General features: G+C 34.8%; 1 protein-coding gene and 4 long non-coding RNA genes across 5 annotated transcripts; all 5 read right to left on the bottom strand.

Moving 5' to 3' along the window:
- Positions 1–489: 489 nt before the first annotated feature.
- LOC128216615 (ADP-ribosylation factor-like protein 6) lies at positions 490–2,300 on the bottom strand. The gene has a single exon (XM_052923241.1). It carries the CDS (start codon positions 2,043–2,045, stop codon positions 1,473–1,475), a length of 573 nt encoding a protein of 190 aa, XP_052779201.1. The 5' UTR covers positions 2,046–2,300; the 3' UTR covers positions 490–1,472.
- Positions 2,301–8,677: 6,377 nt separating this feature from the next.
- LOC128216620 (uncharacterized) lies at positions 8,678–16,070 on the bottom strand. The gene is made up of 9 exons (XR_008258097.1): positions 15,996–16,070; positions 15,224–15,351; positions 14,804–14,917; positions 13,081–13,194; positions 12,309–12,436; positions 11,889–12,002; positions 10,166–10,279; positions 9,394–9,521; positions 8,678–9,087 (listed from the first exon to the last, which is right to left on the bottom strand). It is a non-coding gene; the product is annotated as an uncharacterized LOC128216620 (long non-coding RNA).
- Positions 16,071–17,312: 1,242 nt separating this feature from the next.
- LOC128216623 (uncharacterized) lies at positions 17,313–18,984 on the bottom strand. Its single transcript, XR_008258100.1, has 3 exons — positions 18,910–18,984; positions 18,138–18,265; positions 17,313–17,831 (listed from the first exon to the last, which is right to left on the bottom strand). It is a non-coding gene; the product is annotated as an uncharacterized LOC128216623 (long non-coding RNA).
- Positions 18,985–20,333: 1,349 nt separating this feature from the next.
- LOC128216621 (uncharacterized) lies at positions 20,334–21,896 on the bottom strand. Its single transcript, XR_008258098.1, has 3 exons — positions 21,822–21,896; positions 21,050–21,177; positions 20,334–20,743 (listed from the first exon to the last, which is right to left on the bottom strand). It is a non-coding gene; the product is annotated as an uncharacterized LOC128216621 (long non-coding RNA).
- A 1,347-nt stretch (positions 21,897–23,243) lies between these two features.
- On the bottom strand, positions 23,244–24,818 carry LOC128216622 (uncharacterized). Its single transcript, XR_008258099.1, has 3 exons — positions 24,733–24,818; positions 23,960–24,087; positions 23,244–23,653 (listed from the first exon to the last, which is right to left on the bottom strand). It is a non-coding gene; the product is annotated as an uncharacterized LOC128216622 (long non-coding RNA).
- Between the last annotated feature and the right edge of the window lie 230 nt (positions 24,819–25,048).

Below are 25,048 nucleotides of genomic sequence, written 5' to 3'. Positions count from 1 at the left end.
ACTAAATCATGGTTCCTTTGAAAAACCAGCTTAATCCAAAAAATCCTTACCAATAAAGCATAGACCCTTGTGGGCCTCTTGTTTTTATTCAATTGTCTGTTTTTCAATGAAAGAAAAGGATAGCTTGTTTCACAATCGTAAAATAAGTTTAAACTAACTTTATTAATGCCTTAGAAATCTTAATTATGTTTGAAATAAAACTCTTCACTGGCAACCAATTTAAACTTAAACTACAAATACAACCTTAAACACAACATTTAATTAATAATATTAATAATTAAAAAAATTATGAACTACTTCTACTGATGTACCGGCATACATCCAAGGTTGTTTTCGATAATAAAGGCCGAGGAGCTCCGAATGGACTACAGCAGCGATGTTATGCAAGAACTTGAATGTTGGTCAGCGCTCAAAACATGTTTATAATATAAACCTTATATTTGGTACATATTGATCACAATGATAATGCATAAATAAAAAGACTTCTTATATCTTACAATTTTTTATTCTGTACTGAGTAAAAATCAATGATCCAGATTTTTTTTGTCTAAATTAACAGTAAGAAAAAGACACAGATCTCATAAGAATTACAATCATTTGACTTATTTATACATGGATTTCTGAGAATCAGTAAAGTATGATAACACTTATTCTTTTTGGTATTATTTTTTGAGAAGCTATATGCAAAATTATTACTAATTAGCACTTTAAACAGTATTGATACAAAACTAATCTAGAAAAGAAAATAGCCAGCTACTGCTTTGAAAAAAATGAATACTTTATTACATTGACCTACCTACAGCTAAAATGTTTCAGTACTAACTCCTTCATTTAGACATTATATTCATCAATTTTAAAGGCTAATACAGTAGACATTGTGCGCTTAGTGAAAAAAGTTTATTACTTAATAAAGAAATAGAAAGTATCACAACAGTTTTGTGCTAAGCCCGCAACATTCATATCAAAAAGAGAATGAATGATCGTAAATAATATAATAAACACAAATGAGATGACACAACAGATATACAAGTACCAATATTAAAAGAAATACGCTCTTCATAACATTTTGTGATAATGTGTAATACAGATCATGCTGGAACACTTGTTTTTCATACAGTAAAATAAAGCAACACATTTCACAGAATCAGATGCAAAGTGGACGGAATACAACATTAAGAAACTAAAAGGCATTTATAACAATGAATATCACACAAACTTACTCTTGTCTGTTCGTTACGTTTATGTATGCTGATATTTCTTAGCAAGTTAATTAAATTAAAACATTAATAGACATTTAAGTTAAACATAATTTTACTTTTAAAACAAGTACAATGTACATGACTTGTATACATGTCATGATGTAGCTAATTAACAATTGTTTCAAATCATTGTTCTTCTTGGAATGTTGTTATAGATCAGATATGTTAAATGGATGGTATTAAACTGCTCTTCGCTTGCTCTACATTTGTCAATCACCTTTTCTTAGCAGAAATTGAACTTTTCAATTGTTCTGTTAACCAATCAATGCCTTCGTGTAAACCTTCTCCTGTTAAACCATTACTGGCACATATATGCCACGGCTTGTCTCTAATTTCTTCTAGCTTCATCAGTGTTGATACCTTAACACTGGACACTGCATCTCGCAAATCAGATTTGTTTGCAAAGAACAGAATTGGCACACGCTTGTGCGCAAGTTCTCCATGCTTCATAAGACTATCAAGTTCATCCTTGGCTACTACCATTCGGATTTTGTCGCTGCTGTCAATGACAAAAATGATTCCTTGACAGTCTCTGTAATATTGCTCCCACAAGGTTCGATATCTCCCTTGACCTGACATATCAAATGCAGTAATTGTCAATGATTTCGCCTTAAACTTCTCTACCGAAAACCCAATAGTTGGTACAATGTCCATTGCACGTGAATCTTCGCCCTTCATCTGGTTGAGAATAGTTGTCTTTCCACTGTTGTCAAGTCCAACCACTAAAATATTTGCCTCCTCGTTCCTTAAACCGAACAGTCTGGCTAATTTGTCGAGAAAGCCCATGATTTCACTCCAATAGACTCAGGTATCCAGTGTAAACAAGTTCAGGCCAGGTGTGAAAAGTTCAAACCTCTAAAAGTAACATTTCTGTACCGTTGATTTTAATTAAACAATAACAGTTAACAGCGAATAAGGAAATTATAATGTCCCATACAATCGTTTTTTTTTTTTAAAAAATGGTCTTTGTTTGATCCAAAAAGCTTCTTATTTTGTTTAGTTTTGACGTTGACAGAAGAATTTTATGTCATCAACGGTGAAAACAAAAGGCAACCGAAATAATAAATATGGCGCCGCACTACCAGTGTAGGCTAACTAGAACTATTTCAGTTTTATATTGTCATGTAACTTCAGTTGCAAGAACTTTATTCTTAAGGGAATAAAAACATCAAGATTGAGTTTTTTACAGATACAATTAAAAAGAAATTAAAAAGAACATTCAACTGCACATCTCGTACTGTTGTGAAAACATTATTATTACATTTACACAGCTGATTTCACGTTCCTGTACATATATGTCACCCCTTTCGAAGGAAACATATAATAGGTACATATATTGCTAAAAACAACAAAGTTAAGTAGTGCACATTCAGCGATTGCATTGCTGATCCAATGTGGGAAGGGGGTAAGGGGGTAACCCAGCGTGCGCACCCCCCCCCCCCCCCCACCTAAACCCGTCCAAGTTTACTTGTTATGTCAATATCGAAGAAAAATGAAATAAAATACGCCCAAAATGCACCGTTTTGGATTGTATTGGTAAAACTATAATTAGGGCTTTTCCCAAACGTTGTCAGGACATAACGGATAAGGGTTACTGGGTACACTGAGGTTCCTTGGTGTTCATGATGCTACTTGGTTTATATACATGAGGTAACTTGGCGTACACATGTACATGAGGTTGATTGGTACACTAATGGTGTTAATGATTAGTACCGTGACAAGTGGAACTTTCTTCCGAAATATATTATGTCTGGGTTCGTGAAACACTACAATTCAGTGTGATTTGTCGTGCAAATGGGTCAATTTAAGAAAACGCTTTTGTGTTGTGTGACCCCAAACTTACAGGTTCTAAGGACATTTTAGACCATTATAGGCCATGGACATTACGGACCAGACATAACTGACCATATTTGGGGACATCACGGTGCCGTGCATACTAAAACAACAGCATAGTAAGTTTTGGGTATACAAATAACGGTCTCGACAATAGATTTTGAAGCAAATAAAACGCACGACAGCTTAATAGACGTCACATCGCCTGATGTCAAATGTGACGTATGGTGAATCGTGAAAACTAATACAGCAAATTGTACAACACCAATCGATTCGTTATTTACAGAATGATATAAAAATAAATAATGGTTAATGAAAATGACTAAGATACTGGTAAAACATCAGAAAAAAAACGCAAAGGTATACAGCTAACGCGAGATGTGAACAACGTCATTTCCAAAAAGACGCGTAGCAATTGTTTGTTGACAGTTTGTCTTTTGCTTGATTTTCGTCAATAAAATCAATTTCTAGCGAAAATATGGGAAATTGTTTTGGAAAAAAAGAGTAACAAAGTTGGTCCTGATCCGAGGCAACGTAACGATGACGTTTCTGTCATTATTTTGTCAAATACTCAGTTCCGTCCGTCGTCCACATTGGTTAACTATCGCGACATGGAAGAGGAGTTGAAGAAGGGCGAAGAAATGGTTGGCGACATTGACAAAGGTGTGTATCAAAATAAAATCATATCTTAAATATTGAACAAAATATATATATTTGTATAGTCCATATAACTTACTTTATGTATGTTAACAAAACGCCAATGAAAAATAAGTTATCCAAAATGATATAATTTCTGCAAAGTTTGTCAGAAATATATGTTTTCCTTCATCCGATGCTAGATACTAATGCATATATTAAACTTAACCATGGACATAACCTGCGTCCCGGGTTCGAACCCATGACACGGGACACTTTTATGATAACTGAGCTGGTCATGTGATTGGATTTTACCTATACACATTTATATCATATCTATATAGTCAGTAGTTCCTTTAAAATTGGTTGAATAAACAGCAACACGACATGCAGTAAAACACACTGTAAACCTGTTTTAAAATATCTGTAACTGATATTGACTGAGAAGATTTGTTCAAGTTGGACGTCATACTTTTCCATTTAGATCAGGATGCCAAAGTGGCCACAGGCGGTGTGGCCTTTGACGTCACCCTTGATGATAAGCCTTTTAACACTACCACTACTAAAGGGGGCACTGTTTATTATTTAATGATATGTAATTCATTAAGTATTTCGCTTAATGGGGTGGTGACTTATATACGATTTTATTTATAATTTTGCTTGGAAATGTGTAAATAGCCGGATACGCCACGCATCCGTAACTAAGTTCATTGGTTACATAATGTAAGTAATCCTTTATCCTGATTCCTTGTCGGTTTCAGGTCTCAACTGGGCCTGCCAAGAAGAAAACGAGAAATACCACACGACAGAGCGAAGCTTCTCAACCCGACGATGCGGTGATTCTTGTTTACATTTTGTTCATTTTGTTGGCACTAAATACTTCCTTTTTCAAATGTTTTAGGCATTTTTCGCTGCATTTTAGAGTATAAAATAGCCTTGTTGGCGAATTGAAACGGTGACGCAATGACGTCAGAGATGCACCGACGGTGGCGTAACGAAGGAAATCGAGAGTGCTAAATTAAAGACCAGTACCGACCTCCTATCATTTGTGGTTGCGGAGATATCGTCGTGTTTGCGTCCCCGCACTGGGTAGGTTTGGGGCACGTTGAAAAGTACGAAATATCGCGAATTTGGTCATACTTTGACGCGTTGGAAACCGCTGACCAAATATCATCCCGGGCACCCCGACAGGTGCATCTGGTAGGGTAGAGCGTCCCCTAAATGGCAAAATTGGTCCCAGCCGCGGCAAGTGCAGGGATGCTGAGATATCTTCGATAACGCCCACCCCAATTTAGGCATTTTTTGCTGCATTTTAGAGTATAAAAGAGTATTGTTGGCGAATGGAAACGGTGACGCAATGACGTCAGAGATGCGCCGACGGTGGCGTAACGTAGGAAATCGAGAGTGCTTAATTTCAGGACCAATACGGACCTCCTATCATTTGTGGTTGCGGAGATATCGTCGTGATTTGCGTCCCCGTACCAGGTAGGTTTGGGGCACGTTGAAAAGTACGAAATATCGCGAATTTGGTCATACTCTGACGCGCTGGAATCCGGTGACCAAATATCATCCCTGGCACCCCGACAGGTGCATCTTGTAGGGTAGAGCGTCCCCTAAATTGCAAATTTGGTCCCAGCCGAGGCAAGTGCAGGGATGCTGAGATATCTTCGACACCGCCCACCCCAGGTTAGGCATTTTTCGCTGCATTTTAGAGTAGAAAATAGCCTTGTTGGCGAATGGAAACGGTGACGCAACGACGTCGGAGATGAGGTTACTTGGTACACATTAGGTGTTTTGGTACACATATGGTTACATCGTACACACGAGGTAGTTGACTCACATGATGTTACTCGACTCACATGAGGTTACTTGGTACACATGATATTATTTGACTCACATGAGGTTATTTGACTCACATGAGGTAACTTGGTACACACGAAGTGTGTTGGTACACATGAGGTTACTTGACTCACATGGGGTTACTTGAATCGCATGAGGTTACTTGGTACACATGAGGTTGTTTGGTGTTCATGCGGTAAGTTGACTCACATAAGGTAACTTGGTGTACTGAGGTTCCTTTGTGCACACGAGGCTACATGTTATTCATGAGGTCACTTTGTGTACATGAGGTTGATTGGTACACTCATGTTGTTAATGATTAGTATACAAGTGGACCTTTCTTCCGAAATATAATCTGTCTAGGATCGTGAAACACTGAAAAATAGTGTTATTTGTCGTGCAAATCGGCCAATTCACGACATAATTTATAAGAAGATTATTTAGTGTTGTGTGACCCCAAACCACCCTGTCAACACTTTAAAACATATCAATTTGAGGGAAGGGCGCATGTCGAAAGGTTGCACCCTTAATTTACACCCCCTCTAACGCCCATTCTTGCCCTGGTAACATATCAACATTTATAAGGAATAAGATGAATCAGAAAAATTCCTACAACAATAACACATGAAATCTTTCGGGCATATACTATGCATCCAGATATTCAGCTATCATTTCTTAAATTGTGACCTTTTCCCATAAAGGCCATCCAGTCAAGTCAAGTCATGACATGACGATGACTATATGAATAAACATTAAAAGCTTTGTTACTTTGATTGATAATCATAGGCCTGTACTTGGTGGACATAACATTATTCTTACGCCACCCGTAATTAAATGTGAAGGGTTCCGGTCAACTTGAGACTCATTGCTGCTAAAAGATACGCTTACCGGGCAATCTGGTCCATTCTTGTGTTTTAACAAATTGTTTTACAAAAATAGTTTGCTTGGCAAATATTTAGTGATTCCATGCCCCCCCCCCCCCCCCCCCACACACAAACACACACAAATCGGCTATTTTTTATAACCGTGTGTGTCCACCCGGGTTTAAAAAAGTAAGCAGGGATCTACATGTTCTGACCGGTTGTTCTGGTCACAAGACCAGGTTGTTTTATTCTTTCACAACGGCGAAAGAGAAGTATTTAATAAATTTACTACGTGATGCACTACATGATTTGACTTTTTTGCACCTGGGATTTACATTAAAAACTTTACTAGAAAATATTTAAGATTTATAGTGTATGTATACGTGTAATGGTTTGAGTGGATCTTGTAATTAGACAGTCGACAGCGGACTATACGAGAATTAAACGCTAATTGTCAGTTTCTTTAATGTATGGCAAAATTCCAGATGGGGCAGTGGTAGGATCGTAGGGCAGTGATGGATGTGGATAGAGGGTATTATTTGTGTGAGCAGTTCAGGTTTAAGCATTTTAGAAACGGTAACATCAATGCGCTTGTACTGAAATGCAGACATTTTTCTATTCTTTCTAAACAAAAACTGTCACAGATCGATCGAAAGACAGAAAGATAAGACCGCCTATATAATGAAAACAATAGGGTAGGGTACTCTAGCGATATGGTTTATATACTATCAGTTGTTATTTCTTTTATATATTCATAACCATCGTAATAGGGATCTCCAGAGGACTTCAATGCCACACGAGGTCACATGTAAGCAATTCCTCAAGAATGTGGGTGCCATTTACTGTGGCATTTAGGCGTTGATATATAGTTTTGACAGTTGGTACAGTGAATTAGATGTAATTTAAATATACATTTTTTGTGTCGTTAAATAGTTTTTGTTATATATATTTATATGTGTATTAAAGTACAAATATATTGCCTCGATCTTTCTTCCGATATATTATCAATACTTCATGAATATAATGTTTTTATGTTGAATTACAAATCTCATTACAACAGTTGTAATGAGATTTGTAACAGTTGAACTTCTATTGAAATAAAATTTGAACATTTCTACTGTTTAAATTACATTTAAGATAAAAATTTCAATAAAATTAAGGGGCGGAAATGTCTCTGTACAAAATCAGAAAGGGGGCGAAAAGGGCCCGATTTGGTAAAAGGCCGATTTGTCGCGTTCCCGTTAGAGCTTAAAAAGGCGTGAGACCACAGTTATTTTTACTATATGTTTCATATAGACACTAACCTGGCTTTTGACTTTATACACACCCCAATTGAAAAACAAGGACATGGCATCTCTAGAACAATTCAAGACACAAAATATAATCACAAGAAAACACCATGTTAACCATTGACCCGACTGTCAAAATTGAGTTCAAATACATAACCCTTCCGCCAGGGAGTCAATCGGCTACAAACAACTAATTTTCAGACTTCCACAAGCTATGATTTTTCCAATATTTACATTGAAAACTATCAATTTCTGCAATAGAGTGTCAACTTCAGTCAAGTTCTCTGCAAAAAGAACATTTTTTGCTTCTTTTTCATTCAATTTTAATAAAATATTGATACTTGAACACAAGCACTCTTTGTTTCTGTATTCACATCCGGATCTTGGTCAACGGGGGGCAGATAACTGTGGTCTTGAGCCTATTTAAGCAACATTTTTTCAGAAACAGACTTCAAAACTCCTATAGTTCAGCTTCAGGCTATATGCAACACATACTGAAAGTTTGGCAATGATATATCAAACACTAAATGAATGAGACAAGTATTAGCACCTGTGGTATTTTCATAAAAAGCAGAAACAGCCATTTCCCTCAAATGTTAAGCCGCAAACCTTTGAAGAGCCATTATTTCCTTATGCATTGGAATAATTTGACCAAGTAAAGTTTTCCTTGTAGCTTTTAATGGTGTCTATAGAACAGCACCACAAAACTGGCCTGCCTACTCTTTTAAGATTTTTTCTAAGCAAAATAAGGTTTTTCCACTTCATCGGCTTAGTGTTTTATATAAAAAATGACATAGAGCCCAACTGAAATGCCTCAACTTGTCAAAATTTTGCTTTTCTGGTCCACTTATATACAAAGGTAACAGAACTGTTCAGTTTAACACAAGAAATTTAGTGATAATGTGTTAATAGACAGTCTAAACAACACTATATGCCAAATTGTTGGCTTCCGGGACAAATGGCGCAACAAAGGAAATGGCAAAAAACACACCAAAACTTAAAGATTCATGACAACTGCTAGTGTTTTCATGTATGAGGTGGCTACATGATGTAGAAAATGCAGAGATAGCATTATTATGCCCATTTTTAAAAAAAATTTACTTTAAGAATCTGTTTTGAAGGCTAGATTTGGCATTAAATTCAGAGTACAGCACTTCACTATTGTCTATAAGATGCTTATTTACACCTGATTTGCTATAAATCTCACTCATTGGAATCATTTACACACAAACAAACACTACAGAGTTGACTAACATCTTCATTCTTCTGAAATATTGGATTCAGAGCTGCATCTCCTGGATTCAGATTGCAGGACTACCGCCTGGGGAAAAGGCCGCAGCTAACTGGAGCTTATTGGCACATCATGATCTGCAAGCAAGACACAAAAGCAATGTTTTACACAAATAAAACTATCTGCCACTACTGTTAAAGTTTGAAAAAGGCCTGTAAACACTCATTTGAGGCATACACAACCTTTAATATAGTCATAAATGTGATAAATATGCAGAAAAGTTCATGAATTCAAAGATTTTCAGGACAAATTTAATAGAATATATAGTCTTTTGGACATTTTGCAATCAGTTTTTAACAACTCAAAGGTAAACCTCATCTTATTGAGTACCCAGATGCATTTTGCAAGCATTCAAACCAGACATGCTTAGAATTTCTTCTTACTTGGAGATGGTATTCCTTTCTTGAAAATCCTTGCCGAGAGCCGGTATGGAAAACCACAGAGACCACAGTTTTACCAGCACTGGTTCTTGTCCTTGAAAATTCCTCTGTGGCTACAGCAACCAGGCTGGCTATTAAAATAAGCAATAAATTAGGGTTTTTAAAACATTTATACTGTATTAAGGTTGTGTTTTTTAATGCATTAAGGGAAAAGGCTCTATTCTTTATGAAAGCTGCTCACTTTTTATTTATTTTGCCTTGAGAAATGTCAAGTTTTTCAATGAATAAATTGAATAAATGAATGAATTAATGAATATATATGAATGATTGATAGAATGAATTAATGAATTAATGAAAGGTGGCATTATTTCTTTAAAATTGGGATCTCATTGTGTTGCTGTGATTGTTAAAGTATATGTTTTCTTGTCCATAAGCTGAAAATCATATGCACACTAAATAAAACATCATTCTGCATCCTATGTGCAGTAAGTTTTGTTTAATTGCTTATAGAATTTGCAATTATTGTAATGTTTGCTTAAAAGAGCAAACAAAATGTGTGAATAGATGCACAATACAGACCAAAGACTGATACAAGTCAGCAGTTTCATTAGAAAATAATATTATTATTAAAGCCACACCAGAAATGATTGACAACATGAAAGAAATTCATTTAGGAATGGAACAAACAGTCTCAATGGGCTTTTATGACCAAACTGTCTCACTTTGTACTTCAGTTTGGATACCATTTTCTAATATATTATCTTGAAGTACTTACAAATTACAGCATGTTGGCAAACACCAAGTACAGCTTGGCCTCTGGTGGGCAGCTTGGTGGTGGGGGGGGGGGGGGGGGGGGTCTTCAACAGACAGTTCCTCCTGGGTCTGCTTCCTATGTTAAAAAAATCCCTCCATTTATACTTTGGAATTGAAAGTGAGGCTTTCATTCATTAGTTACCATCATTTGGAACTATTTCCAAACATTAAATTGAAAGTGAAAGTAGTTTTTTTTAAAAATGTCAAAAATATATAAGAAAATTATATATTATTAATTTATATTATGTAATATAAGATTTTCACATTTCATACTCAAACACCAATATTCTATGGCTAAGCACTGTCAACTGGCCAAATTTCAACCAGATAGCTGTATAAATTAAGAATTTATAACAATTTAAAATAGGCCACCCCTCCAAAAGCTTCCTCTATATCAGGCGTGAGACCACAGTTATTTTTACTATATGTTTCATATAGACACTAACCTGGCTTTTGACTTTATACACACCCCAATTGAAAAACAAGGACATGGCATCTCTAGAACAATTCAAGACACAAAATATAATCACAAGAAAACACCATGTTAACCATTGACCCGACTGTCAAAATTGAGTTCAAATACATAACCCTTCCGCCAGGGAGTCAATCGGCTACAAACAACTAATTTTCAGACTTCCACAAGCTATGATTTTTCCAATATTTACATTGAAAACTATCAATTTCTGCAATAGAGTGTCAACTTCAGTCAAGTTCTCTGCAAAAAGAACATTTTTTGCTTCTTTTTCATTCAATTTTAATAAAATATTGATACTTGAACACAAGCACTCTTTGTTTCTGTATTCACATCCGGATCTTGGTCAACGGGGGGCAGATAACTGTGGTCTTGAGCCTATTTAAGCAACATTTTTTCAGAAACAGACTTCAAAACTCCTATAGTTCAGCTTCAGGCTATATGCAACACATACTGAAAGTTTGGCAATGATATATCAAACACTAAATGAATGAGACAAGTATTAGCACCTGTGGTATTTTCATAAAAAGCAGAAACAGCCATTTCCCTCAAATGTTAAGCCGCAAACCTTTGAAGAGCCATTATTTCCTTATGCATTGGAATAATTTGACCAAGTAAAGTTTTCCTTGTAGCTTTTAATGGTGTCTATAGAACAGCACCACAAAACTGGCCTGCCTACTCTTTTAAGATTTTTTCTAAGCAAAATAAGGTTTTTCCACTTCATCGGCTTAGTGTTTTATATAAAAAATGACATAGAGCCCAACTGAAATGCCTCAACTTGTCAAAATTTTGCTTTTCTGGTCCACTTATATACAAAGGTAACAGAACTGTTCAGTTTAACACAAGAAATTTAGTGATAATGTGTTAATAGACAGTCTAAACAACACTATATGCCAAATTGTTGGCTTCCGGGACAAATGGCGCAACAAAGGAAATGGCAAAAAACACACCAAAACTTAAAGATTCATGACAACTGCTAGTGTTTTCATGTATGAGGTGGCTACATGATGTAGAAAATGCAGAGATAGCATTATTATGCCCATTTTTAAAAAAAATTTACTTTAAGAATCTGTTTTGAAGGCTAGATTTGGCATTAAATTCAGAGTACAGCACTTCACTATTGTCTATAAGATGCTTATTTACACCTGATTTGCTATAAATCTCACTCATTGGAATCATTTACACACAAACAAACACTACAGAGTTGACTAACATCTTCATTCTTCTGAAATATTGGATTCAGAGCTGCATCTCCTGGATTCAGATTGCAGGACTACCGCCTGGGGAAAAGGCCGCAGCTAACTGGAGCTTATTGGCACATCATGATCTGCAAGCAAGACACAAAAGCAATGTTTTACACAAATAAAACTATCTGCCACTACTGTTAAAGTTTGAAAAAGGCCTGTAAACACTCATTTGAGGCATACACAACCTTTAATATAGTCATAAATGTGATAAATATGCAGAAAAGTTCATGAATTCAAAGATTTTCAGGACAAATTTAATAGAATATATAGTCTTTTGGACATTTTGCAATCAGTTTTTAACAACTCAAAGGTAAACCTCATCTTATTGAGTACCCAGATGCATTTTGCAAGCATTCAAACCAGACATGCTTAGAATTTCTTCTTACTTGGAGATGGTATTCCTTTCTTGAAAATCCTTGCCGAGAGCCGGTATGGAAAACCACAGAGACCACAGTTTTACCAGCACTGGTTCTTGTCCTTGAAAATTCCTCTGTGGCTACAGCAACCAGGCTGGCTATTAAAATAAGCAATAAATTAGGGTTTTTAAAACATTTATACTGTATTAAGGTTGTGTTTTTTAATGCATTAAGGGAAAAGGCTCTATTCTTTATGAAAGCTGCTCACTTTTTATTTATTTTGCCTTGAGAAATGTCAAGTTTTTCAATGAATAAATTGAATAAATGAATGAATTAATGAATATATATGAATGATTGATAGAATGAATTAATGAATTAATGAAAGGTGGCATTATTTCTTTAAAATTGGGATCTCATTGTGTTGCTGTGATTGTTAAAGTATATGTTTTCTTGTCCATAAGCTGAAAATCATATGCACACTAAATAAAACATCATTCTGCATCCTATGTGCAGTAAGTTTTGTTTAATTGCTTATAGAATTTGCAATTATTGTAATGTTTGCTTAAAAGAGCAAACAAAATGTGTGAATAGATGCACAATACAGACCAAAGACTGATACAAGTCAGCAGTTTCATTAGAAAATAATATTATTATTAAAGCCACACCAGAAATGATTGACAACATGAAAGAAATTCATTTAGGAATGGAACAAACAGTCTCAATGGGCTTTTATGACCAAACTGTCTCACTTTGTACTTCAGTTTGGATACCATTTTCTAATATATTATCTTGAAGTACTTACAAATTACAGCATGTTGGCAAACACCAAGTACAGCTTGGCCTCTGGTGGGCAGCTTGGTGGTGGGGGGGGGGGGGGGGGGGGTCTTCAACAGACAGTTCCTCCTGGGTCTGCTTCCTATGTTAAAAAAATCCCTCCATTTATACTTTGGAATTGAAAGTGAGGCTTTCATTCATTAGTTACCATCATTTGGAACTATTTCCAAACATTAAATTGAAAGTGAAAGTAGTTTTTTTTAAAAATGTCAAAAATATATAAGAAAATTATATATTATTAATTTATATTATGTAATATAAGATTTTCACATTTCATACTCAAACACCAATATTCTATGGCTAAGCACTGTCAACTGGCCAAATTTCAACCAGATAGCTGTATAAATTAAGAATTTATAACAATTTAAAATAGGCCACCCCTCCAAAAGCTTCCTCTATATCAGGCGTGAGACCACAGTTATTTTTACTATATGTTTCATATAGACACTAACCTGGCTTTTGACTTTATACACACCCCAATTGAAAAACAAGGACATGGCATCTCTAGAACAATTCAAGACACAAAATATAATCACAAGAAAACACCATGTTAACCATTGACCCGACTGTCAAAATTGAGTTCAAATACATAACCCTTCCGCCAGGGAGTCAATCGGCTACAAACAACTAATTTTCAGACTTCCACAAGCTATGATTTTTCCAATATTTACATTGAAAACTATCAATTTCTGCAATAGAGTGTCAACTTCAGTCAAGTTCTCTGCAAAAAGAACATTTTTTGCTTCTTTTTCATTCAATTTTAATAAAATATTGATACTTGAACACAAGCACTCTTTGTTTCTGTATTCACATCCGGATCTTGGTCAACGGGGGGCAGATAACTGTGGTCTTGAGCCTATTTAAGCAACATTTTTTCAGAAACAGACTTCAAAACTCCTATAGTTCAGCTTCAGGCTATATGCAACACATACTGAAAGTTTGGCAATGATATATCAAACACTAAATGAATGAGACAAGTATTAGCACCTGTGGTATTTTCATAAAAAGCAGAAACAGCCATTTCCCTCAAATGTTAAGCCGCAAACCTTTGAAGAGCCATTATTTCCTTATGCATTGGAATAATTTGACCAAGTAAAGTTTTCCTTGTAGCTTTTAATGGTGTCTATAGAACAGCACCACAAAACTGGCCTGCCTACTCTTTTAAGATTTTTTCTAAGCAAAATAAGGTTTTTCCACTTCATCGGCTTAGTGTTTTATATAAAAAATGACATAGAGCCCAACTGAAATGCCTCAACTTGTCAAAATTTTGCTTTTCTGGTCCACTTATATACAAAGGTAACAGAACTGTTCAGTTTAACACAAGAAATTTAGTGATAATGTGTTAATAGACAGTCTAAACAACACTATATGCCAAATTGTTGGCTTCCGGGACAAATGGCGCAACAAAGGAAATGGCAAAAAACACACCAAAACTTAAAGATTCATGACAACTGCTAGTGTTTTCATGTATGAGGTGGCTACATGATGTAGAAAATGCAGAGATAGCATTATTATGCCCATTTTTAAAAAAAATTTACTTTAAGAATCTGTTTTGAAGGCTAGATTTGGCATTAAATTCAGAGTACAGCACTTCACTATTGTCTATAAGATGCTTATTTACACCTGATTTGCTATAAATCTCACTCATTGGAATCATTTACACACAAACAAACACTACAGAGTTGACTAACATCTTCATTCTTCTGAAATATTGGATTCAGAGCTGCATCTCCTGGATTCAGATTGCAGGACTACCGCCTGGGGAAAAGGCCGCAGCTAACTGGAGCTTATTGGCACATCATGATCTGCAAGCAAGACACAAAAGCAATGTTTTACACAAATAAAACTATCTGCCACTACTGTTAAAGTTTGAAAAAGGCCTGTAAACACTCATTTGAGGCATACACAACCTTTAATATAGTCATAAATGTGATAAATATGCAGAAAAGTTCATGAATTCAAAGATTTTCAGGACAAATTTAATAGAATATATAGTCTTTTGGACATTTTGCAATCAGTTTTTAACAACTCAAAGGTAAACCTCATCTTATTGAGTACCCAGATGCATTTTGCAAGCATTCAAACCAGACATGCTTAGAATTTCTTCTTACTTGGAGATGGTATTCCTTTCTTGAAAATCCTTGCCGAGAGCCGGTATGGAAAACCACAGAGACCACAGTTTTACCAGCACTGGTTCTTGTCCTTGAAAATTCCTCTGTGGCTACAGCAACCAGGCTGGCTATTAAAATAAGCAATAAATTAGGGTTTTTAAAACATTTATACTGTATTAAGGTTGTGTTTTTTAATGCATTAAGGGAAAAGGCTCTATTCTTTATGAAAGCTGCTCACTTTTTATTTATTTTGCCTTGAGAAATGTCAAGTTTTTCAATGAATAAATTGAATAAATGAATGAATTAATGAATATATATGAATGATTGATAGAATGAATTAATGAATTAATGAAAGGTGGCATTATTTCTTTAAAATTGGGATCTCATTGTGTTGCTGTGATTGTTAAAGTATATGTTTTCTTGTCCATAAGCTGAAAATCATATGCACACTAAATAAAACATCATTCTGCATCCTATGTGCAGTAAGTTTTGTTTAATTGCTTATAGAATTTGCAATTATTGTAATGTTTGCTTAAAAGAGCAAACAAAATGTGTGAATAGATGCACAATACAGACCAAAGACTGATACAAGTCAGCAGTTTCATTAGAAAATAATATTATTATTAAAGCCACACCAGAAATGATTGACAACATGAAAGAAATTCATTTAGGAATGGAACAAACAGTCTCAATGGGCTTTTATGACCAAACTGTCTCACTTTGTACTTCAGTTTGGATACCATTTTCTAATATATTATCTTGAAGTACTTACAAATTACAGCATGTTGGCAAACACCAAGTACAGCTTGGCCTCTGGTGGGCAGCTTGGTGGTGGGGGGGGGGGGGGGGGGTCTTCAACAGACAGTTCCTCCTGGGTCTGCTTCCTATGTTAAAAAAATCCCTCCATTTATACTTTGGAATTGAAAGTGAGGCTTTCATTCATTAGTTACCATCATTTGGAACTATTTCCAAACATTAAATTGAAAGTGAAAGTAGTTTTTTTTAAAAATGTCAAAAATATATAAGAAAATTATATATTATTAATTTATATTATGTAATATAAGATTTTCACATTTCATACTCAAACACCAATATTCTATGGCTAAGCACTGTCAACTGGCCAAATTTCAACCAGATAGCTGTATAAATTAAGAATTTATAACAATTTAAAATAGGCCACCCCTCCAAAAGCTTCCTCTATATCAGGCGTGAGACCACAGTTATTTTTACTATATGTTTCATATAGACACTAACCTGGCTTTTGACTTTATACACACCCCAATTGAAAAACAAGGACATGGCATCTCTAGAACAATTCAAGACACAAAATATAATCACAAGAAAACACCATGTTAACCATTGACCCGACTGTCAAAATTGAGTTCAAATACATAACCCTTCCGCCAGGGAGTCAATCGGCTACAAACAACTAATTTTCAGACTTCCACAAGCTATGATTTTTCCAATATTTACATTGAAAACTATCAATTTCTGCAATAGAGTGTCAACTTCAGTCAAGTTCTCTGCAAAAAGAACATTTTTTGCTTCTTTTTCATTCAATTTTAATAAAATATTGATACTTGAACACAAGCACTCTTTGTTTCTGTATTCACATCCGGATCTTGGTCAACGGGGGGCAGATAACTGTGGTCTTGAGCCTATTTAAGCAACATTTTTTCAGAAACAGACTTCAAAACTCCTATAGTTCAGCTTCAGGCTATATGCAACACATACTGAAAGTTTGGCAATGATATATCAAACACTAAATGAATGAGACAAGTATTAGCACCTGTGGTATTTTCATAAAAAGCAGAAACAGCCATTTCCCTCAAATGTTAAGCCGCAAACCTTTGAAGAGCCATTATGTCCTTATGCATTGGAATAATTTGACCAAGTAAAGTTTTCCTTGTAGCTTTTAATGGTGTCTATAGAACAGCACCACAAAACTGGCCTGCCTACTCTTTTAAGATTTTTTCTAAGCAAAATAAGGTTTTTCCACTTCATCGGCTTAGTGTTTTATATAAAAAATGACATAGAGCCCACCTGAAATGCCTCAACTTGTCAAAATTTTGCTTTTCTGGTCCACTTATATACAAAGGTAACAGAACTGTTCAGTTTAACACAAGAAATTTAGTGATAATGTGTTAATAGACAGTCTAAACAACACTATATGCCAAATTGTTGGCTTCCGGGACAAATGGCGCAACAAAGGAAATGGCAAAAAAACACACCAAAACTTAAAGATTCATGACAACTGCTAGTGTTTTCATGTATGAGGTGGCTACATGATGTAGAAAATGCAGAGATAGCATTATTATGCCCATTTTTAAAAAAAATTTACTTTAAGAATCTGTTTTGAAGGCTAGATTTGGCATTAAATTCAGAGTACAGCACTTCACTATTGTCTATAAGATGCTTATTTACACCTGATTTGCTATAAATCTCACTCATTGGAATCATTTACACACAAACAAACACTACAGAGTTGACTAACATCTTCATTCTTCTGAAATATTGGATTCAGAGCTGCATCTCCTGGATTCAGATTGCAGGACTACCGCCTGGGGAAAAGGCCGCAGCTAACTGGAGCTTATTGGCACATCATGATCTGCAAGCAAGACACAAAAGCAATGTTTTACACAAATAAAACTATCTGCCACTACTGTTAAAGTTTGAAAAAGGCCTGTAAACACTCATTTGAGGCATACACAACCTTTAATATAGTCATAAATGTGATAAATATGCAGAAAAGTTCATGAATTCAAAGATTTTCAGGACAAATTTAATAGAATATATAGTCTTTTGGACATTTTGCAATCAGTTTTTAACAACTCAAAGGTAAACCTCATCTTATTGAGTACCCAGATGCATTTTGCAAGCATTCAAACCAGACATGCTTAGAATTTCTTCTTACTTGGAGATGGTATTCCTTTCTTGAAAATCCTTGCCGAGAGCCGGTATGGAAAACCACAGAGACCACAGTTTTACCAGCACTGGTTCTTGTCCTTGAAAATTCCTCTGTGGCTACAGCAACCAGGCTGGCTATTAAAATAAGCAATAAATTAGGGTTTTTAAAACATTTATACTGTATTAAGGTTGTGTTTTTTAATGCATTAAGGGAAAAGGCTCTATTCTTTATGAAAGCTGCTCACTTTTTATTTATTTTGCCTTGAGAAATGTCAAGTTTTTCAATGAATAAATTGAATAAATGAATGAATTAATGAATATATATGAATGATTGATAGAATGAATTAATGAATTAATGAAAGGTGGCATTATTTCTTTAAAATTGGGATCTCATTGTGTTGCTGTGATTGTTAAAGTATATGTTTTCTTGTCCATAAGCTGAAAATCATATGCACACTAAATAAAACATCATTCTGCATCCTATGTGCAGTAAGTTTTGTTTAATTGCTTATAGAATTTGCAATTATTGTAATGTTTGCTTAAAAGAGCAAACAAAATGTGTGAATAGATGCACAATACAGACCAAAGACTGATACAAGTCAGCAGTTTCATTAGAAAATAATATTATTATTAAAGCCACACCAGAAATGATTGACAACATGAAAGAAATTCATTTAGGAATGGAACAAACAGTCTCAATGGGCTTTTATGACCAAACTGTCTCACTTTGTACTTCAGTTTGGATACCATTTTCTAATATATTATCTTGAAGTACTTACAAATTACAGCATGTTGGCAAACACCAAGTACAGCTTGGCCTCTGGTGGGCAGCTTGGTGGTGGGGGGGGGGGGGGGGGTCTTCAACAGACAGTTCCTCCTGGGTCTGCTTCCTATGTTAAAAAAATCCCTCCATTTATACTTTGGAATTGAAAGTGAGGCTTTCATTCATTAGTTACCATCATTTGGAACTATTTCCAAACATTAAATTGAAAGTGAAAGTAGTTTTTTTTAAAAATGTCAAAAATATATAAGAAAATTATATATTATTAATTTATATTATGTAATATAAGATTTTCACATTTCATACTCAAACACCAATATTCTATGGCTAAGCACTGTCAACTGGCCAAATTTCAACCAGATAGCTGTATAAATTAAGAATTTATAACAATTTAAAATAGGCCACCCCTCCAAAAGCTTCCTCTATATCAGGCGTGAGACCACAGTTATTTTTACTATATGTTTCATATAGACACTAACCTGGCTTTTGACTTTATACACACCCCAATTGAAAAACAAGGACATGGCATCTCTAGAACAATTCAAGACACAAAATATAATCACAAGAAAACACCATGTTAACCATTGACCCGACTGTCAAAATTGAGTTCAAATACATAACCCTTCCGCCAGGGAGTCAATCGGCTACAAACAACTAATTTTCAGACTTCCACAAGCTATGATTTTTCCAATATTTACATTGAAAACTATCAATTTCTGCAATAGAGTGTCAACTTCAGTCAAGTTCTCTGCAAAAAGAACATTTTTTGCTTCTTTTTCATTCAATTTTAATAAAATATTGATACTTGAACACAAGCACTCTTTGTTTCTGTATTCACATCCGGATCTTGGTCAACGGGGGGCAGATAACTGTGGTCTTGAGCCTATTTAAGCAACATTTTTTCAGAAACAGACTTCAAAACTCCTATAGTTCAGCTTCAGGCTATATGCAACACATACTGAAAGTTTGGCAATGATATATCAAACACTAAATGAATGAGACAAGTATTAGCACCTGTGGTATTTTCATAAAAAGCAGAAACAGCCATTTCCCTCAAATGTTAAGCCGCAAACCTTTGAAGAGCCATTATGTCCTTATGCATTGGAATAATTTGACCAAGTAAAGTTTTCCTTGTAGCTTTTAATGGTGTCTATAGAACAGCACCACAAAACTGGCCTGCCTACTCTTTTAAGATTTTTTCTAAGCAAAATAAGGTTTTTCCACTTCATCGGCTTAGTGTTTTATATAAAAAATGACATAGAGCCCACCTGAAATGCCTCAACTTGTCAAAATTTTGCTTTTCTGGTCCACTTATATACAAAGGTAACAGAACTGTTCAGTTTAACACAAGAAATTTAGTGATAATGTGTTAATAGACAGTCTAAACAACACTATATGCCAAATTGTTGGCTTCCGGGACAAATGGCGCAACAAAGGAAATGGCAAAAAACACACCAAAACTTAAAGATTCATGACAACTGCTAGTGTTTTCATGTATGAGGTGGCTACATGATGTAGAAAATGCAGAGATAGCATTATTATGCCCATTTTTAAAAAAAATTTACTTTAAGAATCTGTTTTGAAGGCTAGATTTGGCATTAAATTCAGAGTACAGCACTTCACTATTGTCTATAAGATGCTTATTTACACCTGATTTGCTATAAATCTCACTCATTGGAATCATTTACACACAAACAAACACTACAGAGTTGACTAACATCTTCATTCTTCTGAAATATTGGATTCAGAGCTGCATCTCCTGGATTCAGATTGCAGGACTACCGCCTGGGGAAAAGGCCGCAGCTAACTGGAGCTTATTGGCACATCATGATCTGCAAGCAAGACACAAAAGCAATGTTTTACACAAATAAAACTATCTGCCACTACTGTTAAAGTTTGAAAAAGGCCTGTAAACACTCATTTGAGGCATACACAACCTTTAATATAGTCATAAATGTGATAAATATGCAGAAAAGTTCATGAATTCAAAGATTTTCAGGACAAATTTAATAGAATATATAGTCTTTTGGACATTTTGCAATCAGTTTTTAACAACTCAAAGGTAAACCTCATCTTATTGAGTACCCAGATGCATTTTGCAAGCATTCAAACCAGACATGCTTAGAATTTCTTCTTACTTGGAGATGGTATTCCTTTCTTGAAAATCCTTGCCGAGAGCCGGTATGGAAAACCACAGAGACCACAGTTTTACCAGCACTGGTTCTTGTCCTTGAAAATTCCTCTGTGGCTACAGCAACCAGGCTGGCTATTAAAATAAGCAATAAATTAGGGTTTTTAAAACATTTATACTGTATTAAGGTTGTGTTTTTTAATGCATTAAGGGAAAAGGCTCTATTCTTTATGAAAGCTGCTCACTTTTTATTTATTTTGCCTTGAGAAATGTCAAGTTTTTCAATGAATAAATTGAATAAATGAATGAATTAATGAATATATATGAATGATTGATAGAATGAATTAATGAATTAATGAAAGGTGGCATTATTTCTTTAAAATTGGGATCTCATTGTGTTGCTGTGATTGTTAAAGTATATGTTTTCTTGTCCATAAGCTGAAAATCATATGCACACTAAATAAAACATCATTCTGCATCCTATGTGCAGTAAGTTTTGTTTAATTGCTTATAGAATTTGCAATTATTGTAATGTTTGCTTAAAAGAGCAAACAAAATGTGTGAATAGATGCACAATACAGACCAAAGACTGATACAAGTCAGCAGTTTCATTAGAAAATAATATTATTATTAAAGCCACACCAGAAATGATTGACAACATGAAAGAAATTCATTTAGGAATGGAACAAACAGTCTCAATGGGCTTTTATGACCAAACTGTCTCACTTTGTACTTCAGTTTGGATACCATTTTCTAATATATTATCTTGAAGTACTTACAAATTACAGCATGTTGGCAAACACCAAGTACAGCTTGGCCTCTGGTGGGCAGCTTGGTGGTGGGGGGGGGGGGGGGTCTTCAACAGACAGTTCCTCCTGGGTCTGCTTCCTATGTTAAAAAAATCCCTCCATTTATACTTTGGAATTGAAAGTGAGGCTTTCATTCATTAGTTACCATCATTTGGAACTATTTCCAAACATTAAATTGAAAGTGAAAGTAGTTTTTTTTAAAAATGTCAAAAATATATAAGAAAATTATATATTATTAATTTATATTATGTAATATAAGATTTTCACATTTCATACTCAAACACCAATATTCTATGGCTAAGCACTGTCAACTGGCCAAATTTCAACCAGATAGCTGTATAAATTAAGAATTTATAACAATTTAAAATAGGCCACCCCTCCAAAAGCTTCCTCTATATCAGGCGTGAGACCACAGTTATTTTTACTATATGTTTCATATAGACACTAACCTGGCTTTTGACTTTATACACACCCCAATTGAAAAACAAGGACATGGCATCTCTAGAACAATTCAAGACACAAAATATAATCACAAGAAAACACCATGTTAACCATTGACCCGACTGTCAAAATTGAGTTCAAATACATAACCCTTCCGCCAGGGAGTCAATCGGCTACAAACAACTAATTTTCAGACTTCCACAAGCTATGATTTTTCCAATATTTACATTGAAAACTATCAATTTCTGCAATAGAGTGTCAACTTCAGTCAAGTTCTCTGCAAAAAGAACATTTTTTGCTTCTTTTTCATTCAATTTTAATAAAATATTGATACTTGAACACAAGCACTCTTTGTTTCTGTATTCACATCCGGATCTTGGTCAACGGGGGGCAGATAACTGTGGTCTTGAGCCTATTTAAGCAACATTTTTTCAGAAACAGACTTCAAAACTCCTATAGTTCAGCTTCAGGCTATATGCAACACATACTGAAAGTTTGGCAATGATATATCAAACACTAAATGAATGAGACAAGTATTAGCACCTGTGGTATTTTCATAAAAAGCAGAAACAGCCATTTCCCTCAAATGTTAAGCCGCAAACCTTTGAAGAGCCATTATGTCCTTATGCATTGGAATAATTTGACCAAGTAAAGTTTTCCTTGTAGCTTTTAATGGTGTCTATAGAACAGCACCACAAAACTGGCCTGCCTACTCTTTTAAGATTTTTTCTAAGCAAAATAAGGTTTTTCCACTTCATCGGCTTAGTGTTTTATATAAAAAATGACATAGAGCCCACCTGAAATGCCTCAACTTGTCAAAATTTTGCTTTTCTGGTCCACTTATATACAAAGGTAACAGAACTGTTCAGTTTAACACAAGAAATTTAGTGATAATGTGTTAATAGACAGTCTAAACAACACTATATGCCAAATTGTTGGCTTCCGGGACAAATGGCGCAACAAAGGAAATGGCAAAAAACACACCAAAACTTAAAGATTCATGACAACTGCTAGTGTTTTCATGTATGAGGTGGCTACATGATGTAGAAAATGCAGAGATAGCATTATTATGCCCATTTTTAAAAAAAATTTACTTTAAGAATCTGTTTTGAAGGCTAGATTTGGCATTAAATTCAGAGTACAGCACTTCACTATTGTCTATAAGATGCTTATTTACACCTGATTTGCTATAAATCTCACTCATTGGAATCATTTACACACAAACAAACACTACAGAGTTGACTAACATCTTCATTCTTCTGAAATATTGGATTCAGAGCTGCATCTCCTGGATTCAGATTGCAGGACTACCGCCTGGGGAAAAGGCCGCAGCTAACTGGAGCTTATTGGCACATCATGATCTGCAAGCAAGACACAAAAGCAATGTTTTACACAAATAAAACTATCTGCCACTACTGTTAAAGTTTGAAAAAGGCCTGTAAACACTCATTTGAGGCATACACAACCTTTAATATAGTCATAAATGTGATAAATATGCAGAAAAGTTCATGAATTCAAAGATTTTCAGGACAAATTTAATAGAATATATAGTCTTTTGGACATTTTGCAATCAGTTTTTAACAACTCAAAGGTAAACCTCATCTTATTGAGTACCCAGATGCATTTTGCAAGCATTCAAACCAGACATGCTTAGAATTTCTTCTTACTTGGAGATGGTATTCCTTTCTTGAAAATCCTTGCCGAGAGCCGGTATGGAAAACCACAGAGACCACAGTTTTACCAGCACTGGTTCTTGTCCTTGAAAATTCCTCTGTGGCTACAGCAACCAGGCTGGCTATTAAAATAAGCAATAAATTAGGGTTTTTAAAACATTTATACTGTATTAAGGTTGTGTTTTTTAATGCATTAAGGGAAAAGGCTCTATTCTTTATGAAAGCTGCTCACTTTTTATTTATTTTGCCTTGAGAAATGTCAAGTTTTTTCAATGAATAAATTGAATAAATGAATGAATTAATGAATATATATGAATGATTGATAGAATGAATTAATGAATTAATGAAAGGTGGCATTATTTCTTTAAAATTGGGATCTCATTGTGTTGCTGTGATTGTTAAAGTATATGTTTTCTTGTCCATAAGCTGAAAATCATATGCACACTAAATAAAACATCATTCTGCATCCTATGTGCAGTAAGTTTTGTTTAATTGCTTATAGAATTTGCAATTATTGTAATGTTTGCTTAAAAGAGCAAACAAAATGTGTGAATAGATGCACAATACAGACCAAAGACTGATACAAGTCAGCAGTTTCATTAGAAAATAATATTATTATTAAAGCCACACCAGAAATGATTGACAACATGAAAGAAATTCATTTAGGAATGGAACAAACAGTCTCAATGGGCTTTTATGACCAAACTGTCTCACTTTGTACTTCAGTTTGGATACCATTTTCTAATATATTATCTTGAAGTACTTACAAATTACAGCATGTTGGCAAACACCAAGTACAGCTTGGCCTCTGGTGGGCAGCTTGGTGGTGGGGGGGGGGGGTCTTCAACAGACAGTTCCTCCTGGGTCTGCTTCCTATGTTAAAAAAATCCCTCCATTTATACTTTGGAATTGAAAGTGAGGCTTTCATTCATTAGTTACCATCATTTGGAACTATTTCCAAACATTAAATTGAAAGTGAAAGTAGTTTTTTTTAAAAATGTCAAAAATATATAAGAAAATTATATATTATTAATTTATATTATGTAATATAAGATTTTCACATTTCATACTCAAACACCAATA

The sequence above is a fragment of the Mya arenaria genome, chromosome 14, assembly GCF_026914265.1.
Source record: "Mya arenaria isolate MELC-2E11 chromosome 14, ASM2691426v1".
In the NCBI taxonomy this organism is placed as follows: domain Eukaryota; kingdom Metazoa; phylum Mollusca; class Bivalvia; order Myida; family Myidae; genus Mya; species Mya arenaria.
The sequence above is the reverse complement of the archived record's forward strand: the minus strand, read 5'-3'. Positions and strand labels throughout refer to the sequence as shown.